Genomic DNA, 21,136 nt, shown 5'->3' with positions numbered 1-21,136 from the left:
TAGATTCAGTTAAGCCACATTCATCAGGGGAGTGTGCCCAAAAGTTATTCTGTTTGCAGGGAAAGTCCAAAACATCCATTTTTCCATCAAGAGGAGAGTCAGGTGACAGTGCCCTGTAGTCACTTATTGACATGACTGAATCTGGGGATGACAATCTTGCTCTGGGGTCAGTCAACAAGAATAAATCTTCAGGACAGAGACCTGATTCACTTACAGGTGAACATGAGCCACACTGCCCTGTGTTAAAACCAGGAGTGAATGAGTCGTACTCTGTTAAAGGGAAAGGTAATTGTGATGCAGAACAGTTGGAAGGCAGAAAGGGTTTTGGCAAGGTATCTTTTGGCCCAGAGTTGTGTGACATTTTTGCTTTGTCTATGACATTATCATTTTCATTATTAACATGACAGGCACTGCAGTATCCTTCAGTTAAGTCACCAGCCACATGTGCAGAAAAATTTCCTGTCAGACTGTGTGGTAAGTACACTTTTGGGGCTTTGATTTCCATTTGTTTCATCATGCTGCACATTGCTGGAGTAATATTGGATTCAACTGACTTGTTATCACAAATATCATCAAAATAGGGTATGTTTTCCAGATACTCTCCACCGCTTGCTGGTGATTTTCTGGTGTCCTCCTTGCTTGATTTGACAGCTTTGAAGCCGATGTCCACACTGGACACTTGCTGGACCATGGCAGGACTGTTATATTTTTTGAAGAACTGGGCTGGGACCTCATCTGTACACTTCTGGGAGACCTGGCTTTTTAGGGCAACAACAGTGTCATCTTCAGTCATTGCCAGTGTTGCCTGGTGTTTCTCTGCTGGCACAGCTTTAAGACTTGGATCAGAGATTCCTCTGATGATGGGTTTGGCTGCATCTGTGTTGCAAAGCTGCGGCATATTCCTAAACCCATCCCAAAGCTCACTGAAGTCAGATTCAGCTTGGTCTGACTCGGACAGACTCAGACCAAAGTCTATTATAGATATAGAAGATGGTAATTTCAAGCTTTTATTTGATCGTTTCTGCTTATCCACAAAACCGCACTTCTCCAGGGGTAAGGTGTTGGTGCAGGCTTCTTTGACAGAGCACTGAATGCCACCTCGGGGAGGTCTGACAAAATGGAGGCTGCAACAATCTTGGTAGTCTCTCACTTTGGAGTCATAAACCTGAGTGGCATGGCCCTCCAATGCTTCGTCTCCCATAGTGGTTAATTTACTTACTTGCTCATCTGAGTTGTCATAACTTGTAGGTTCATGTGCAATAACATCCTCAGAGCTCCAGAGGTTAGGGTTCAGCTCACTGCAACACAAAATTGGTTTGAGGAGAGATTACAACTTTGTAGAAGCATTACCTATTAAGGCATGTGCATAACTCATATGTTCCATGTCCTAGCATCAACACGCAAGGGAATGGTGACTTCCAGAAAACCACCCCTCTTTACCTTTTGTGAATGTCAAGGTGCCTGTGAGGTGTAATTTTTAAAAAAATAATTTATCAAATTTATCAAAATTTATCAATAAATAATTTGAAATTAGTCACTTACTGTGGAATCTCAAGGTCCTCCAAAAGGTCACCATGCATGCTTTCTGAGTGGGTGTTGCCGACAGGCTCAGCCCAGGATGGAATGTCCAGTAGGGAAGCAACTGACAGGTCTTCTTCAGAAACAGCAGGGGGTGGTCTACGGTCTGACTCCACCCTTCTCACAATTCTGGGACTGTCTGCATCATCTTGCACCAATGATAGAGCCACTGACACTGAAAGAAAATCCCAACAGATGATCAGTAAGTCTGTGAGAGTCACAAAGTGTAAATAAACTAATAAACATTAAAATTTGGTGTTTGAGGCTTCATACTGGCTGCATTGTGTTAAGAGGTTCTGTTACCTTCACTATGATCCAGCGTCTTCTCAATTTCTGCGTATGTTCTAGATGTTTGCTCTTGAACTGACTTGTTCATCTGGGTTTCAATCAAATGGACAATGTCCATTCGGTTGATCTTCGTGAGTCTTTTAACAAGACAGTCCTCTGTAAAAGAAACAATAATTTACTGAACAGCTGTTAAAAAGCCTTATAATAATAGAACGAGGAATACAGACTCATAAACACAACCTACAGAATTGGTAAAGATCCAACAGATGTAAACCCTTCAAAAAGATTCAAATTCATAAATAAAATAAATTGATTCACTGGCTTCTTACGCCTTAAAGTAAGAGCTAAGACTTAAGACTGTTTTTAGATTACAACTGTTAGCTTAAATTGGTCAAAAAATTATGCTTACCTGTGGCATGTTTGCCTTCCCTCTCTACCCAGCGTTGCAGTAATGCATGACTCTGCTCTTGGAGAGAATTAGGATTCTCCGTTCTCACAAGTTGGATTTCATTCTCATTGAATTCCAGTTCTCTTGCCAGTTCTAGGGAGTGAAAAGGGAATCAAGGTGTGAAAACACAGTCTAACAGTATTTTTTTAACGTTTTTCTGTTAAAGTAGGGTTTACTAAATAACATTTCCAACCCTTGCAATTTATTTTGGATCACAAATATTTTTGTTCCAGGTCTAATGATTTACCTTACTAAAAACGTTATATCAAACAAAAAACACTTGCATAAATTCCCAACATACCTGTCCAGCTGAAACCAAGTAGATCTGCTACGATAGCTAATGTCTCCTCTTTTCTGTCAGCATCATCCTGCCAATCCACTAAAAAAAATCCCCCAGAGCCAAAGGTTAAATCTTAAAATCATGTTAAACCGCATAGTGAACTTTTAGACTGTATGATAAAAAATATAACCTGTCATGCTACAGGTACAGTCATGTATAAAATATCTTTTGGAGAGATATATGTACATGTAAAGATAATAAATAATTTCTTGAGGGCTCTACTGTATGTTATGGGCTGTAATACTTGAAATAAATGTGCAAATGGAATGTTGACATGGATGACTGTATGATGTTTTGTTATTGATTATGATTAATTGGTGACAATTAGCACCTTGTGTTTTCATACCAGTAGTTGTTGTAAGCCAGCGCAGTTATTTGCTAGTGAAGCAATGTGCATGCGAATATTAGTGAAGCTATATCACTAGTGCAGGCAGCCTTAAAGAAAAAGAAAAGTGTTTAAACTAAACCTACTTTATAAACTACCATGGCCATTCAATCTTGAGATAGCATTTGCACAAATACAGATGAAAAAAGGAACTTGACAACATGCAAAAAATCACAAGACACTCACACACACACACACACACACACACACACACCACACACACACACACACACACACACACACACACACACACACACACACACACAAAACAACAAAACAAAACAAAGACCATGATGCAAGATGGGACAAAATGAATCACAACACAAAAAGCATTTAACTACTTATAGTAGCATAATTTCTTTTTCAGGGAGAAAGAAAGTGGTCTCACTGCCGAGGAGGGGAGATAGGAAAATGAAAGCCTGTGTAAGTCTGGCCATACCTGACGTACAACGTGGAGTTTTATCATCGTCGACTCTCTGCATCTGGGTTTCCACTGTATCATCCCAGGCATGTTTGTATTCAAACACATCCTCTGTCCCAGCTGTCGGTTGGGAACTGGGTAATGGATTGCCATCAGAATCTGAACTGGAGGAAGCCGGGATGTCATACGTGAAGATAACTGAATCTGGACTCTTGTGACTCGCACTGCTTATTTCATCAGTGTCCACAGAAGGCCTGAATATAGTTTCTGTTGTAGGAAGTTGAATCACTTGACTTAGGAGACTTGAAGTGACCTCCTCACCTGAAGGGTTTTTTTGTGTCATGGCAGCAAATTCTGAGGGGGAAACGTATTGATAAATTGACTGGCTACTGTCAGATTGACTCCTCTTATCTTTGTTGGAGGATTCATTTGTGTCATTGTAGGCTTCAGACTTCGTCCTACGCTCCAGGTTTGAGCTTTTCTTTGCTTTTCTTTGAGCCTCAGAAATCTGTACTTTCATGGCTGAATCATGATCCTGATGATGTTCTCGGATCCCAGCTTGTGCTGCTGAAAAGGACATTTCTATGACTGAGCACTGGTCCTCTTCATCTTCTCCGTCCTCGTCTGGAGAGGAGTCTGAGGAATCATGGGTTTGTTCTGGATACCTTGAAAGGGCAACTGTTGATTGGTCTGATTGAAGGTCAGCTATAGTGGCGTCTAAGTAGTCTAAACCAAGGCTTTCAAGGCCTCCAACCTCACTCTGAGATATGTTTACTTCCTCAAACGCACTGGAGGAACCTAGCTCAACCTCTGAAAGAGGAGCTTCACCATCTGACTTATCATCTGAGGGTTTAAGAAGAGTTCTGGGTTTTGGAGTAGGGATTATGTTGTCACAACTCTGAGTCTCAGGTGATTGAGTGATCTCAGTGGAGGACATATCTGTCATTGATGAAGATTTTACCTCGTCCTGCACAGTCTCCTCTGCCACGACTTCATCTACTGGGTGCTCCCCAATGTGAAAAAATGCATATTCTTCTCCTTCATCAAAACTTCTTCTTGTCATATCAATAGCTCCCCCTCTGGTCATTTCGAAGAGTTTCCCCTCCTGGAACTGAAATGGATCAGAGGCTTTCCCACTGCCTGGTGTTCCTTCAGGTGTTTTAACAGGGTGTATGCTGTCCTCTGAAGGACACAAAGTCATCTGTTGCCCGTCTTCAGCTTGTGCACTTGAGGTAAAAGTGTCAGCATCATACCCTGCTATTACATATCCATGCTCTTCAGCCCACTCCACACTCTGTTTGCTTGCAGAACCCTCAACATCATCTACAGGCGGTGACTCAACTTCTGTGTCCCCAGTGGGATGGTAAATTGGATCTGGGCAAGTTTCAGTTAAACATGGTGAATCTTCACCTGTGTGAGTAACTTTCATCTGTGACTGAATTTCTACCTTTTCCTCATTGCTCAAAGTTGTGTCAGATGTCTCAGCTAGAGTGTGACAGCTTTCTGTCACATATTTTTCAGCTAATTCCTGTGATGTATCTTCTGGCAAAGGTGGTAGAACAGGGTCAAATTTTAAATCTGGCTCATCATATTTGTAATCACCTGTGTCTAATAGCTCAGTGATGTCTGAAACCTTGTCACTCTTCATTCTAGCATCTTGTTCCATCTCTTCAAATGTTTTGATCTTTGCAGCCATTAAAAACATCTCCTCTTCTGGGGTTAATTGTTTAGTGTTGGCATCAATCTCACTATTGTCTGTTTCATGAACGTCTTTCTGTACAAGCATATCAGGAGTCTGACTGTCGCTTGTTTCAGGGACTTGCTTTGCTGGAGGATATTTATCTTCAACTGAACTTCCCATTTGAATGGTCTCAAAGCTTTTGTCTTGTTCATTGTGCTCACTCTCATCCTTATAAATATTTTTGTCATACGCATAACATGCTTCCAGTTGGGAGGCATAATCCTCGTACACAGCTGGCTTGGCTGGCATCTTAAACCCTGTTTCCTTTGTCTGAGTGGGACTTCCCTCCAAGGAGTCTGGACAAGGGGACTCTCTGGTGGGACTTGGCTCAATTGAATCAGGAGATGTCCTGGAGGATCTATCCTCCATGACAGGACTTGCCTCAAGTGAGTCTTGTTGACACGTCTCTTTTGCTGGGTCAGCCCAGACCAGGTTCTCCAAATCAATTGGCCGCTGAGATACCATTGATGGAACAGTTAAGGAACCCTTGTCATCATCATGGGAACATGTCTGCCATTCACTTTCAAAATCTTTGCTTTCTGTCCGGCCCGCAACTTGTAAGTCTGTTTCTTGTTGTGAGCACACCTGATGCTCAGGGGACGAGGAAAGAGAATCTCTTGAAGTGCTTTTTGACAAAACTACTTCTTGGTAGCTCTCATGTGCTCCCTCATCCTCTGGTTGACCTGGTGTCATACCTGGCTTTTCTGTTAAGTACTGATCTAAGTCGCTTGTGAGTAATGTCAACATGCCTGTCATATCCCTCTCAGTTGCAGGCTGACGATGCTGTGTCCTCTCAATGCAAACTTCTTTGAAGGGTGTCTCCAGTTCAGAGCTCGTTGACAGTTCTGTGGCTCTAACTTTGTCACTCTGCATGTCCTCGTTTGCCTCTTTGCTTATCTTATCTTTTTCCTCAATAAACTGATCTAAGTCACTACTGAGGAGAGAAAGCATGCCTGACATATCCTTCTCAGGAGGATGTTGTGGGAGCTGTGTCTTCCTTTTGATGCGAACTTCTTGGAGAGATGTTTCCACCACAGAACCTGACATGAATTCATCCAGTTTAACCATGTTAGGCTGATCATGAGTCTCATCACTTTTCTCTTCCTCCACTTCGGGTTTAGCTCCTATCTCTATCTTTTCCCATTCATCAATTGTTTGCTCCTCACTAGAAGCGTGTCTGATTTTGGAGACAGTAACTGCCTCAATTTTTTCCTTGATAACATCCTCCTCTGGAGGCCTACTTTCTACTGGTCTGTCTTTGAGATATTCATCCAAGTCACTGTTAAGCAATGACAGCATACCTGACATGTCTTTTGTTTTCGGAGACAGTTGATGAGATGTCTTTCTCTCTACCCGCTCCTCCTGTATTTGGGGTTCTTGAACCAGGGTTGCTTGAGCTTCGTTTATTTCTTGTAATTCTCTTTCTGCCTTGTCATCTTCCCAGGTATGTAAATGTTCTTCAACTGGTTTGTTTTCTGTTGGTGTGCCATCTTCTTGAACCTCTGTACTGATGGCAGTATAAATGTCTTTATCCGGGTCCTTTGTAATGATAGTTTGTTCAAATTTCTCCTGCACAGTTTCCTCTTCTGGCATTCTACTTATCACAGGCCTAGCTTTTAGATAATCATCCAAGTCACTGCTCAATAAGGACAACATGCCTGACATATCTTTTGGCTGTTGAGTTGCTTTCCTCTCACGGTGGACTTCTTGTAATTGTGGCTCTTTCACTGTGCTCTCTTCTGATTCAGTGGAAGTTTGCACAAAGAGAATTTTGCTTTTATTTGTTGTTGTTTCTATGCCCATTTCATATGTATCTTTCTGTGATAGGGTCATGTCATCTGTCATTTGATGAGTCCTTTCAAGTCCATCATAGTTCTCACTCTCCCCTGAGCTTGAGTGGTAAGTCCTAAAGCCAATGCTTGAGTTTGGAGACTCGGCCATTCCTTCATGTTTGGGACTATCTGGACTTAGATCGTCATATTTTGTTTGAATATCAAAAGAGGTAACTTCTTCACTGTAATGACTCTTCTTGCAGTGTGTAGGGATGGATTCTGGGTTCACAGCAGGATCATCAGACATAGTTTCCTCCTCCAGCTTATAGCTCACATCCACAGCTGCTGAAGTCTGCTTGAAAAGCTGGTACTCAGGACTTTCTTCAAGCTCAGCCTTTATGTCAGCACTGAAATCTTCAGAGGGTCTGCGGTCAGGGCTGATCTGTATGTCTTCAGATAAAGTCCTACCTGTGTTTATGGCTGGATGCTCCAAATGTATCACACCCAGGCTCTTCCCTGCCAAGTTTGGCGTCTCTATTTGAGGGCTGACTCTTTCATCATCTGCTTGTTCTATACCTACTTTTATTTGTGTCTCACATGAATAGGAAGAATCCGAGATAAGCCATGGTTTGCTTATGTCATCCGAGTTTAAGTTTACTGTCGGAGCATCCAAATCTGATGCTTTCCTCATGTTGACATCGCTTTGTGGATGAAGAACTGTGAGATGTTGTGTTATGCTTTCTGATTGTGATATCTGCATGGGACCATATTCATCCATCTGTTCCTCTCCAGGTTCTACCGACCCTGATGCAGGAGAGGAAGCAATTGCTTTGTGTACAGAAAGTTCAGCCTGACTGTCCAAAGAGTCTTTTTCAGTCTGGAAAGTTTTCATCAGCTCTTTCACTGACAAAGTCTCCTTCTCTTGCAAGTTTGGCTCCCTTTTGTTCGCTCTCTCATCACCACAGTGAATTGTTTCACTTGGTTTAGCTGTTCTTTCAGTATAAGCTGAAATGTAAAGTGATTCCTCAGTGCTGTCTCCAAACAAATGGATGTCTCTGTCCTCTAAGACTGTTTCATCATAGGTGTTTGCGTCCCTCTGCTGATGGATAGTTGTGGAATTCTGGGTTTGGGTTTCTGATTTTTGCTCCTGTGAAGACCTTAATTCTTCTCTCTTTATTTTACCAAATTCTGGAGGTTCAGAGGCTACTGCTGCAATACAAAATGAAGAAATTTTGTCTCCAAGTAGCCCAGCTATGTTTGATTTCTGTCCAGCTTTGTTTGATTCGGGCACAGCTTTGCTTAATTCCTGCTGAGTCTGGAATGCCTTCATCAACTCCTTGACAGACGTTGTCTCTTTTTGTGACAATTCTGAGTCCTTCTTGGGTGGATCAGTGCTTACAACTGCTGGTTTCATTGTTTCTTCAGCATAACTGCTTTCAGACATTGACAGTGATTCCTCAGATTTATCTCTTCTTAAGCTCACCTTGTTGCCAACTTCATCGTCACACATTTCGAGATCGACTTGTTGCTTTAAAAGTGTGAGGTCCTCAGTTTCTGGTTGTGTTTTTGGTTCATGTGACAGACTTTGTTTGGTTTTTATTACCTCCTTAGAGTCCACTGACTCAGATGTACGAGAATCCAACATTTTGTGCTCAAACAGTCCTGTTTTAGTTTTTGTGGGATCATGTCCAGCTTGGAAAGTTGTCATCAGCTCCTTCACTGACAAAGTCTCCTTCTCTGGCAAGTTTGGCTCCCTTTTGTTTGCACTCTCATCATCACAGTAAATTGTTTCACCTGGTTTTGCTGATTTTTCAGTATTAGCTGAAATGTAAAGTGATTCCTCGGTGCTGTCCCCAATCAAACGGACGTCTCTATCCTGTAAGATAGTTTCTTCATAGGTGTTTGCTTCCCACTGCTGATGGACAGTTGTAGAATAATGGGTTTGGGTTTCTGATTTTTGCTCCTTTGAAGAACTTGATTCTTCTCTCTGTAATTTACCAAATTCTGGAGGTTCAGAGGCCACTGCTGCAATACAAAATGAAGAAAGTTTGTCTCCTAGTAGCCCAGCTATGTTTGATTTCTGTCCACCTTTGTTTGATTCTGGTTCATGTGACAGACTTCGTTTGGTTTTTATTACCTCCTTGGAGTCCACTGACTCAGATGTACAAGAATCCAACATTTTGTGCTCAAACAGTCCTGTTTTAGTTTTTGAGGGATCATGTCCAGCTTGGAAAGTTTTCATCAGCTCCTTCACTGACATTGTCTCTTTTTCTGGCAGCTCTGGTGAAGAAACACCTTCATCATCACAAACAATACTATCTGCAAATGTCACTTTCTTTCCAATATTAGCACCATCTGAAGTTGCCAGTGATTCCTCAATGTTCTCTTTGGTTAAGCCATGTCCCTCATCCAAGGGCATTTTGTCACCAACCCTGACATCACTCTGTTGATGGGAAACTGTGAGGTTCTGGATGTGTGGCTCCATCCCATGCCTTTTTCTCTGCTCAGCCATTTGTGTCTCTTTGAGGTTTCCTGACCCTGATATCTGGGTTGAAGCACAAGGAGCTCCAGCTGTGTTTTTCAAAGGCTCTCCACTAGTTTGGAAAGCTTTCCTCAGCTCCTTCACAGACATCGCCTCTTCCTCTGGTGATGTCTGCTCTATCCTCTGTGCATCTCCGTCAACATATTCAACTGTTTCAGCAAATGTGACGGTCTTTTCAACATCAGCAGTGTCTGAAATTATCAAAGAGTTCTCAGATGCTATTCCGAATGTGCTTACTTTCTGATACTCTGAGTCACTCTTGTCTCGGTTGTTGAAATTACTCTGTTGATGTGAAGTTTTGAGGCTCTGAGTTTGGGTTGGTGACTCTGCCTCTGGAGCAGCTCTTTGTTCTGCTCTTTGTATTTCTTCTGAGTCTCCTGAAGGAGCAACTGCTTTGTGCTCAAAAAGTCCAGCTTTGTTTTTTGAAGGGTCCTCACCAATCTGAAATGATTTCATCAACTCCTTGACTGACATAGTCTCCTCTAACCTTTCTGTCTGAGACCTCGGTGATTTGGGAACTCTAGGAAGCTCTGGCATTTCTTGCTCAGTCTTTTTTGTGGTGTTAGCCGACTTTGTTTGAGGAATTTGTTCCTTGCAGCTTTTTTTGGTCTCCTCCTCTTCAACTTTGTCTTGCAAAGCTTTAACCCTGTCTTTTATAGATCCAATGGGTGTCTCAACAATCAAGGGAGAGACAGGAGGATCCATTACTGCTGTGGGCACAAGCGCACTCTCTTTCAGAATCACATCACCATCTAGAGACTCCTCAGAGCTCACCCGTTCCAGCTCGCCTTCAGAGCTGCTACATCCAGACCGCTCTCTGTCCCTAAGTTTTTTTCGGATAGGTTTTTTGATATCTGGGGGACGCCGCTTGCCATCACGCTTTACAATAACCTGATCAAATCTATCTTGTACAAGATCCTCTTCAGAATCAAAAGACACAACAGGTCTCTGTTCCAAGTACTGGTCCATGTCCAAGCTGAGATGCGACACCATGCCTGTCATGTCTTTGACGTCTGCTGCAGATCTTTTTGTGCTCTTCCCCTCAATACAAGTTGCCATAAAGACTGGTTCATTAACAGCTGTATACTCCATTTCAACAGTTTTAGTCTCAGAACGTGAACTCCATTTCTCCTTTTTGGCATCATCACGTACTTTATGACTACTGTCGCCAGTGTCGCCTCTTTGAATCCCTCCGATCTTTTCCTGTCTGCTGAACCGATCCAAAATGGCAAAGGTCTCTGTTTCCTCTAACCCCCCAGCTCTCTCTCCATGTGTTAAGTACTCCATTTGCTCGGACGTCAAAATAGCAGACATTTTGACATCTGACATGTCGGAGAGAAGGTCAGGGCTTGCAAGAGTTGCAGGATCAAGAGGTTGGTTAGTTCTCAGGGAGAATGTCTCAGACTCGGATTCATCATCTTCGACGTAAAAGGTTTAAGAACCAAAAAGGGTAAAGAAGATAAGGGACAAATGAAGTGGGGAAGAGAGACATCAGAGAAGTGTGATCAAGACAATGCCATCAAAAATCCATCTTCAGTTTACAGAATAAGGAGAAGAATGATAAGGCAGAGGATAAAGGAGTCTTGAAAAGAAGACCGAAAAGAAGGTGATAAAGAGATCCAGAAGAGTTTGGCAGGAAGTTGAAAAGCAAAGGCGTAAGCAAAGCCAGGAAGAGTGACAAAATAAGGTAGAGTATGGTCCAGCTGAATGTTAATCTAAGCTGCTCATGAAATATTTACAATTTTGACACAAAACTTACAGAAAGAACCAACGATAACAGAGAAACCAACATACAAACGAAGGGACAGATGAATGAAAACTCTCAAGATTGTTGCTGACATAAAATCTCATGTCTGCCCATAAGTTAAAAATAGAAACAAAATAAAGCTTCATCAACAAAAAAGGATGTCTTGAAGGGGAGTTGTAAAAATAGTGTAAAGAAATAAAAGTAAAGAAGATTTCTTCAATCTGTTACAAAGATTTAAATTAAATATCAAACCTTTAACCCTTTTACTGTAACACAGAATGTGTTAGACTCATGGTTTACTGTTAACCCATAACCCCAATGCATCAACACCAGTAGCTTTTATGGTGCGTTTATGGCACATGGTTGCTATTATTTTACTTAGTCCCATTAAAATCTTTGCACATTCATTGTCTGGGGGTTACACCACACTTTCCAAAGGCTCTTCTTCTGGGTTATTACTGATGATTATAGAAATTAACTTGTGGCATCATGTGTCATGATTTAACGTTTTCCCCTTTTTGTCTTGAAGTGCTACATTAGGTTTTCATTATTCTAATGCACCATTAGTTTGTGACCAAAAGGTGAAAAGGTGTTGCAGCAAAATAATAAGGAAAAGAGCCAGGTCTTGAATAGGGCTTTAGTTAATGATGTTACTCAATTAATACATAAAGGGTTAACTGATAATTTAAAAAAACAAAGGTGCAGAAGACACCAATTTAGCATGCTCATGTGAGATTGTGGGAATGTAATTGGAGGGAGTGGTTAAAAATTAATGCATTTAATGAAAAATTACCAAAAATTAGAAATATTTTCTAGATTAAATGAAATTTTAAACCAAGTATCTTAGAAAACATAGCAGTTATGACTGAAGTTTGAGTGAAATGATTAAAAAGAAAAATCAAAGCAAGTACTGAAGAGAAGATTGAAGGTGAAGGTGGGAGAAAGTAAGTGGATTAAGTGTGATGATGATGAAGAGTAAATCAGCCATAGCATAGCTGCCAGTAAGAAACGTAGTGTTAGTAGAGCAAAGACAGCAGAGTTTGTCCAAATGGGCAGAAACATATCAATTAATTGTGTTAATTAGCTTGACCTCTTAAGACCCAAGCTTTTGTCTGGTGTGCATTTCTTTAATTCCCCTTGCTCTTTGGGATAAGTAAGACCTAGTAAGTACAATAACTAAACTTTGTCTTTGTACAGGCAGTTTGTTCTCTATTATTTGTTTGAAATTAGTGTTACTGAACTTAAATACATTGTTTTTTTCATTAATATGGGTGTAATGTTGTGATATTACCAAAAGATGATGTAGGCAGTGTCCCTAAATGTGGCTAATAGGGATGGGCACCTAATGCCCGGTACCAGGCTATCGGTGCCGATACTTAACGGTACCAATTTTTGGTACTTTTGTGTGTTTATGTGGTAATAACTATCAATTTGTTTAATAACAAAATATATAGTTTTTTCAATTTAACATATTTATTTTTCAATATATAACCTTGCAATGCTGTGTTAATGTACAGCATGGAAAATCACCTTCTCTTTAGCTCCCTCACAGTTACAAGGATGCATTTAGGTAGCTGAACATGGTACCTTTTGACTTTACATGAATTGGTACCCGCTACTTTTTACAGAATTTGGTCGGTACCAATAAAAGTAACTGATAGGTCAAAGTTTTAAAAAATGAATTATCGTGGGTCTGAGAGACAGAAATGTTATTCCACATATGTGGACACTGGGTCTCAAGAGGTTAAACTGATCTTCATCAGTTTTAAAATTCTATGCTTCATGAATGTATTTTTTTTTAGATTGGTGCCCTCAGTTCCAAAACTGTTTCCTAAAAGATATGCCTCAAAATATATAAAAAGAATGAATTTTACTCTGTAATGTGTGTAAAATGTCTCAAATTTTATACTTTACAATAATGTGACACACAACACAGACTTACATTTCTTGTCACTCTTCTCGCTCTGCAAACAAAACAAATCAAAAGGCAGCTTTAGCTTTAAATACATTTTCAAATACTTATTTCATTACAATATAAAGAAAACAACTTGTTGCTTTTGAACGTCATTAACTCAGTTTACCTCATCATCGGCATCTTGATCTGAATCAGACTCCTTGGGAGAAAGAAAACAAACAGAGACAGCAAACATTGAATTTACTGCAGTTGAGTGTGACGCATTTCTAGCACACAACTTGTCAAACTTACCTTTGAGTAAGCAGGGAGAGTGATGTTAAGATTGCAGATGGCATTGTGGGTAAGACTCCGGTAAGTGCGAGGTTCCTTGGTAAAAGACAAGCGACCGCAAGGATCCTGTGCTGTGTCTCTAATCTGTCAAGAGATTAAACAACTCATGCGATTAGGCACATATTTGTATTTTTGAGTGGGTAAAAGGTAAAAATTTCAGATGATTTCATCCAATGTGTTGTCCTACTTTGATGAATAGGGCCAGCCTGTTCTCTTTGAAGGCAAAAAAGCTGAACACATGGTGCTGTCCGCTTTTCGTGAGAGGAACCAGGTTTCCAAAGCAGTCAGCAAATATAGGTTTTCCCTCCAGCACCTGAGTGAAGAGAGTGATGCTGTTTTGAGCACTCAAGCTGACCTCAAATAATGGAAAGCAGCTTTGTCTGAATTTTTCCAGGAAACAGGAGAAAGCTCACAGACTGTGTCAGCACTGAGCTCTCTTTGAAGTGTCCCTCATGATACCCACTACACCTAGTTCAGCAATCTTTTTCCAAATTTACACTTTCACTTTCCATGACACTCATTATTGTTTCCATGTGCCTGCACACTAATCACTTTCTCCATTCCTCTCCCCAAATCCATCGTAACACTTCACCTCAACGTCTCTGCTACGGGCTACTTCAGTGAAGTTCTCTTGCTGCTCCAGGGTTTTGTCCATCTTGTCGTCTGTCATGCAGAAACAGCGCAAGCGGGCCTCAATGGGGTCAAGTGTCTTAGCAAAAATGACAAACTTTGCCATGTAAGGAACACAGATGATCTCCCGGTACAGCTGAGAGGCAAAACAAACGGACTCTTGGATCTGTCTGCAGTCTATCAACCAGAACCTAGAAGTAAAGTACAAATAAGGTTAGGGTTAGGTGCTAATAAATATTACCACATAGTTTACAGAATAAAAGACATATTAAAAGGGTAGAGTGCACATTGTTATGGAAAGGGAAAAGCAGATTTAACTGTTAGGGATCAATGTTAAGGACACTTGACTTCACTTATGGAAACTCTGGAAGAACTTACCTCGCCGACACATTTGTGGTGAACGAAACACACTGGTTGACAAAAGTGAGAGGTGTGGAACCTGTGATGTCCTCCCACTGGGCAGGAGTTGTTCCACCTGAAACACAGACCAATAATTTAATATTTTCAATGATCAGGCAACAGTATGGCTTAGCGGCTGATTGCATTACTTATGAGGCTACCATCAAGCAGTCAGCCCAGGTTCCAATCTGAAGCTCCTTTTCTCACCCCGTTCCCTGCTCTACCCACTTTCCTGTCCTCACTTATCACTTAATACAGCTACAAAAAGCCTGATAAAATAAGCTAGAGAAAATGGATTCCAAATAATTGTTATTTCTAAAGTAGGGACAATTTCTGAGCCCAGCCTCAGATTTGTTCTTTCAAAATAAGCGCCCAAACGTTTTTAGTTTTCTTCTTTGATGTGTTTACTCTTTAATTTTCAAATTGGTTGATAAATTTTTTAACTTACCGGTAATACTGCAGAGCAGGCGTAGGGTGGGGGTCTCCCCACTGAGCTCATTGCCTTGCCCGTCACTATTGGAGCTCTTGGGAATAGGGATTGTCATCGTGATTGGTTTGTGGAACTTCCTCCTTCGAGGCTCCAAAGTGACAATTGCACTGAAAGTGGCTTTGTTACCAAGAATCTTCCTTATCACCTCAACATCAATTGGCTGAGCCTAAAAAAAGGTTCAAAACAATATCACACCTTAGCATGTTGCCTTATCTTCTGGATAATGCAGTGGTTCATGCTTTTTGCAGTGAGATGTGCTGTATATACCTGTAGCCCAACCCTGATTTTCTTGGTGAGGGCACCTTCAGGGAAGACAGCTTGGACCTGGGGCACTAGAGTGCTACTGAGGACCCCGCCCTCTGGTCCAATCAGGTGACTGTCCTGTTTTATCCGCGACACAACCGCAAAATACTGGGGAAAGTCTCGCGTGATGATGCGGCATATTCTTTTCTTTTCAAGCTCCTCAGGGGAATCAAGCTCTGTGAAGATAAACAAGATATTCAGATAAATAAAGATTGAAGATGTAGGGTCAAAACGGTAAAGATCACTCCTTGCTGCTCCCCACAGGTTGATAGATGTCTGCTGTCCATTGTGTCTGAACTGGGGTCAGTATAACAGCTTACAACATGAGGGATAGACCAACATCTAGCTGCTTACTTTCGTCCATGCCGTTTAATATCTGGTTGAGTTCCTCCTCTGTGAAGTCACAGTGATGTTCCCTCCAGCTCTCCCCTGTTTCGCTCCTCAAGATCACCAGTTCTCTTTCTGTTCCCCGCAAAGCTGCAAAATGGGGGATCTCCACGATTACAGGCCTAAAAGAGGGACAAGTTCATATCAAGCACAATTATTTTTTTACAAGATGCTCTTCTGTGATGCAAGTTTGGCAGACCTGACTTTATCAAAGATAAAATGATGACTGGTTTGTTGACAGGCACCTTTCATGCTAAGGACAAATTAAATTTTCAAGCATTCAAAAACATCTATCGGGAGCACAAACAAAGAAGCACAATCCAATGAGAAACAAGTCTGGGAATCGATAATATCGACATGAGGAGATCATGGGAACAACAGAAGGCATCAAGTCAGGGGTTCCAGACTACATCTTGCACTTTTACAGAACCAATAAAGGAAAAAACAAAATCAAAAAAGAGTTTTCACCAATATCATATCATGGAAACTGAAAAGAATTTCAGGTGGACACAGTGGGAAAATATGGGAATATAACCCTATCTAGGATGGTGTCCCCCATCCTAGTCCTACCCGAGGAACTTGGTTCCTGGAGGACCCAGCTGCAGGATGCGACTGACCAGGCTCTCGCCCTCATTAAGAGGGGGCGGAGCTGTGGGAAGGTGGAGCTTACTGATCCATACGCAGCAAGGAGGAGGAGTGAAGAAGAAAATATGAACACAGCGCACAACAGAGTAAACAATCGCACAGGCAGATACACATAAAACCTCATACACACAAACAATACAGACACACACACACACACACACACCTGGATACACTTACCCCAGGAACTGGGCTCCAGTTGGACCCACTTCTATGATGCGACCAGCCAGCCCCTCCCCCTCCACCATAGGAGGCATCGAGGCCAGACGATGTCTCTTCACTAGTCGGCATGTCACTCGCGTGGGTGCAGAACACTTTCTTGGTGGTACGATTATTCGTAGGCCATTGTGACGACAACCACGCATGGCCCCGCCCCTGGCGTCTACCATGAAGCTGACCAGGAAGCTAAAGAAAAGGGTCCCGCAGAAGCTGTTATTAACAGTTTTTCAAATTTTTTGTTATAAATGCATTATTTCTTCTAGTGGGTGCTTTTGCATCCATGCAAACAAAACAACTGGCAGGTATTCAAGGGCTAAATTATGATTTCATCCAGTTTGTATTTATAACAACAAGCACATCTCAGCAGATAACATTTCTCTGCAGCATCTTCTTCTGAATCATTTCCATCCTGCTCAGGCAATATTCATTGTTCTCAGGGAACTAATAGGCTTTTTTGTACATTATCGTAAGCAAACGAAACCTGTCTCCCAGAAATGTAAAGCCATGCATCATTTAACCATGCAAACAGATACTATGTCAATGAGAAAGCCATTTAGCTGTAGATGAGTAAAGGAAAGCACAAGGAAGGGGGCCAGAGAGAGTCGCCAAAATAAAGAAGAGAAAATTAAGAGTTTCACCTGCTGTTGTCATGGTCTAGGCACGGAGAGGAACGGCTAGAAGCAGAATATAATAACACACACACAATCACAAACACAACCAAGACAAGTGAGTGCACAAAGAGGCAACGAGACAATGAACGAAAAGAGAAAAAGAGAATAAAGAATAAGTAAAAGTGAGAAAACCCTGAACAGGGAAAGAAATAGACATGACAGAGTAGAAACAAGGATGTGAGGTGAAGTGAAAAATACTCAAAGAGGAAATCAAAATTGATACAAGTGACTCATACACACCCCAGTGTACAGTGTAGGAAAGACCTCACACCTGGAAACACTCTGTGTGTGTGTGTGTGTGTGTGTGTGTGTGTGTGTGTGTGTGTGTGTGTGTGTGTGTGTGTGTGTGTGTGTGTGTGTGTGTGTGTGTGTGTTTACCCAGAGTGGAGCAGACTGGACGACAGCACCACGTTATCGAGGTGCTCTGCCCCCCAGCTCAGGCGGAACGATTCCTTATCATGTTCTCTAGCCAGTGCCGAGACCTGCAGACCAAGAAACACCAGGAGGCTGGTTAGAGTCACGCAAATAATGACAATCTTCAACTTTTCAACACCAGCATGATTAGCAAAATCAACATATCACAAATAACATTTCAGGAAAAAAAATCCAAAGCCAGCGCACCAGTCTCATGGCATTGCTAATGCAGTTATCACCTCTCTGTACGACTCATACTCACCTGGTGGCTTGTGAGCATTTCTTCAATGAGAACTCCTTCTCTCTGATGGAAGCTCTGGTGAGTAGGAGTGAGCTGTGGCCTGTGGGGAAAAAAAGGGGTTTTCAGCTTAGTATTTATCTTAAAATTTTTTATCTAGGTGTAAAATGTTGTGTATTGTATCCTAACCTGTCCAAGTTGTGGCTCATGTAACTGAAGCCATCTAAGTAGTGCCCTGGCAGAGAGTCATCTCCCAGCTCTACGAGATCCTCTGGTCTCAGATACTCTCCTCCATCACCTGTCATCGTGTCTTCACCTAGGAAACAGAGAAGGGCCAGGTGTTCTTCCTTGTCTATCTTTTTAATTTTCATTCAAACTTGTAAAAAAAAATAATCCCCTCTTCTATCAGTCCTCTGTTTGATGTGACTCTGCTGTACGTTCTGTTTCTTATCCCTGCTCTCAGATTGCTTTTGTGGTTCTGAAAACTTAACATGGTATGCAGAATTAACTTGTACCATAACTGAATCAGTGCATTTCTCAATCACCATAACTGTCATGCAGTTAGTTTCCGGTGTTGCATCAAAATGCAGCGAATACAGTTCTGAGTGGACGCTTTAAACCAGGGATTTTCAAAGTATAAACTGCCGTTAGGGGGTGTGCGACTTAAATGTAATGGCAGCTGAGCACCATCATTTATTGATAATGCGTCAATAAATAAACCCATCAATAATTAAATAAACAATTCAAACATTTTTTAATGGGGGTTAACAGTTTCAATATTTAAATTTTCAACTTTTGTTTCATAGCAATGACTGCTATTCATCGCTCAGTGACCATATTTGGCTTTCAAATATTATTATTGTCATTATTATTGTTAATTACTGTTATTCTCCCCACCATTTCTAATGTGAGAGATCATTTGGCCCATTATTGTACATTCTGCTCTGTGTTGACAGTAGCTTATTTTTTTAAACTTAATACTATGTATATATATACTAGACTACGCCTTTTCTTTTTTTATGATTTGGGTATTGGGGGTGTGTCAGCTAAGTTGGAAGGTAAATAGGGATGGGTACCTTTCACATTTGAAACAATATGGTAACGATGCCCGGTACCTGGCAATCGGTATCGGTACTCAATAGTACTAATTTTTGGTACTTTTTTGTGTGGTAATGTTTATTCTTTGGCTTTTAATTCAGCATGAGCGTTGTGTGAGCCATGTCCTTTCATGTTTTTATGACTGTTATTTGTTTCTATGTGTTATTTTGATTAATTTTATTTTTTTAGTTGATGTTCTTATTTGTTTTGTTTTTTTTTACTGTGCAGCACTTTGGTAAACTATATTGTTTTTTAAATGTGCTATATAAATAAAGTGGATTGGATTAATAAATATAAATTTATAAATCCATAAGTTTCTTAATTTAACATTTTATATATATATATATATATATATATATATATATATATATATATATATATATATATATATATATATATATATAAATATAAATATATATATATATATATATATATATATATATATATATATATATATATATATATATATATATATATATATATATATATATATATGTATATGTATATATATGTATATATATATATATATATATATATAAACTTGCGATTCTGTGTTCATGTCCACCATGGAAATTTGCCTACTCTACCACTCCCTCACAGTCACAAGGATGAGTTTAGGTACCTAAACTTGATACCTTTTGATTTTAGCTGACTTGGTACTGGGTACTATGGATGGAACTTGGTCAGTAACTACTAAAGTTCCTGATTTGGTACCCATCCCTAGAGGTAAAAGGGGGTGAGTGGCCTGAAAAGTTTGGGAGCCTCTGCTTTAAACAATGAGGCTAAAAACTCAGAAGCCTTACTTTGGGAAAACATTGTGTCACTGTGCACTAACAATGAATCACACCGATCAGTTAGAAAAACACTTCTTCAGTCCACTGCAAGCTGTTAGAGCAGAGCAGACACTTTGCAGTACCTTGCAGCTCCACAGACATGTCAGACAGTGGCTCGTCTTCCAGCCTCAAAGCTATGAAACATACAGCTTTAAGACCCAGAGCATGGTACACTGGACAAACAACTCTGACTACAGAAGTGTAGGTGTAGGTATAAACCTTAAAGTTTGATTCAGTTCCACTAAAACAGTAACTTGTTTGTGCTTTGCTTTCTCTCACCTTCTTCATCAGACACATCAAGGATCTCCGTCATGGTCTCAGGGACGTTGAGCTTGTGTTTCTCTGTGACCGTCTGTTGAGAACCCCCACACAGAGTCACGGAAAAAAACAGAATAGAGACAAGTTAGTGTGGTTTTTGATGAAACTGAGTGGGAAAAATGGATTGTTTATAAAAAAGTATCGCAAGCTTACAGTTGTGGTCGTGATGACCTCCTCTGTGACGACTTTCAGTGTATCAACCACAGAGATGTAACCCAGACGTCTGGCAATAGACAGAGCTGTGTTTCCATTCTAGCAGAGGGACAGAGACGTGTGAGAGTAAAGTGAGATGACTTTTTATTTTTGCCCTTAGAAATTAGGGGAAGAGTCGTTATTGTTCTGTTTTCTTACCACTGTAGTAGAATTCGGTTTGGCGCCATGTTGTAGCAACATATTGATTATATGTGTGTTGCCTTGTTGTGCTGCCTGGTGAAGAGGTGTGTATCCATTCTGCAGGGCAAATGAGGTAGATGAAATTTTATCAAAGTCAAATAGCTGATCATTTTGTTTTGTTACCTCTTGAATTTATCCAAGCAGCCTCAGATGATAAGTGTTTAAAAACTTTTCACTCGATTTCTAGCTTTTTGTTTTTAACCCCTAACATAATTGATGAAGAACTTTTTATACAAGACAGAGGAATGATCTGATCTGACATTACAATAAAAGTAAAATAGTAAAAGACAATGACATACAAATAAGAAGTACAAGAACAAAACAGAATCAATACAGCAAAAAAAATTTACTTTGGTTTTGGCGTTGACGCTGGCCCCTTGTTGTAACAGGAAATTCACCATCTTTGTGTTCCCATAGTGACAGGCCACAATCAGAGGAGTATATCCCAGCTGATGTGCAGAGAGGATAAAAGAAATGTAAAAGCAGTTAATATTTGCGAGATGTGTCTGACTTCTTTGTAATAATGCTATGCAGCAAACTACATATCAAAGCTTTCTGACAGATGTACTTTACAAGCAGGGTGTAGAAGCTGTA

At 40.7% G+C, this 21,136-nt stretch overlaps 1 protein-coding gene across 4 annotated transcripts in view; it reads right to left on the bottom strand.

The window, feature by feature from the left end:
- Positions 1-21,136, bottom strand: part of ank2a (ankyrin 2a, neuronal) — an 83,299-nt gene that overhangs the window by 25,100 nt on the left and 37,063 nt on the right. Inside the window, exons 20-43 of one of the 4 annotated variants that reach the window (XM_074686547.1) lie at positions 20,893-20,991; positions 20,501-20,599; positions 20,303-20,401; positions 20,111-20,183; positions 18,090-18,216; positions 17,925-18,003; positions 17,627-17,730; positions 17,216-17,251; positions 16,539-16,763; positions 16,287-16,385; positions 15,684-15,838; positions 15,294-15,505; positions 14,985-15,192; positions 14,516-14,612; positions 14,100-14,328; positions 13,695-13,820; positions 13,469-13,591; positions 13,344-13,376; positions 13,205-13,226; positions 2,616-2,693; positions 2,276-2,407; positions 1,882-2,022; positions 1,543-1,753; positions 1,220-1,298 (exon numbers count right to left, since the gene is read on the bottom strand). In XM_074686547.1, coding sequence (XP_074542648.1) covers positions 1,220-1,298; positions 1,543-1,753; positions 1,882-2,022; positions 2,276-2,407; positions 2,616-2,693; positions 13,205-13,226; positions 13,344-13,376; positions 13,469-13,591; positions 13,695-13,820; positions 14,100-14,328; positions 14,516-14,612; positions 14,985-15,192; positions 15,294-15,505; positions 15,684-15,838; positions 16,287-16,385; positions 16,539-16,763; positions 17,216-17,251; positions 17,627-17,730; positions 17,925-18,003; positions 18,090-18,216; positions 20,111-20,183; positions 20,303-20,401; positions 20,501-20,599; positions 20,893-20,991 — 2,886 coding nt within the window. The remainder of the gene's footprint in view (positions 1-1,219; positions 1,299-1,542; positions 1,754-1,881; positions 2,023-2,275; positions 2,408-2,615; positions 2,694-13,204; positions 13,227-13,343; positions 13,377-13,468; positions 13,592-13,694; positions 13,821-14,099; positions 14,329-14,515; positions 14,613-14,984; positions 15,193-15,293; positions 15,506-15,683; positions 15,839-16,286; positions 16,386-16,538; positions 16,764-17,215; positions 17,252-17,626; positions 17,731-17,924; positions 18,004-18,089; positions 18,217-20,110; positions 20,184-20,302; positions 20,402-20,500; positions 20,600-20,892; positions 20,992-21,136) is intronic. The other 3 variants (XM_074686564.1, XM_074686555.1, XM_074686575.1) reach the window with 3 other exon arrangements.

The sequence above is a fragment of the Halichoeres trimaculatus genome, unplaced genomic scaffold (genome assembly GCF_033239565.1).
Source record: "Halichoeres trimaculatus isolate MK-OKI-2021-1 unplaced genomic scaffold, fHalTri1.1 fHalTri1_scaffold_2, whole genome shotgun sequence".
Lineage (NCBI taxonomy): Eukaryota > Metazoa > Chordata > Actinopteri > Labriformes > Labridae > Halichoeres > Halichoeres trimaculatus.
The sequence above is the reverse complement of the archived record's forward strand: the minus strand, read 5'-3'. Positions and strand labels throughout refer to the sequence as shown.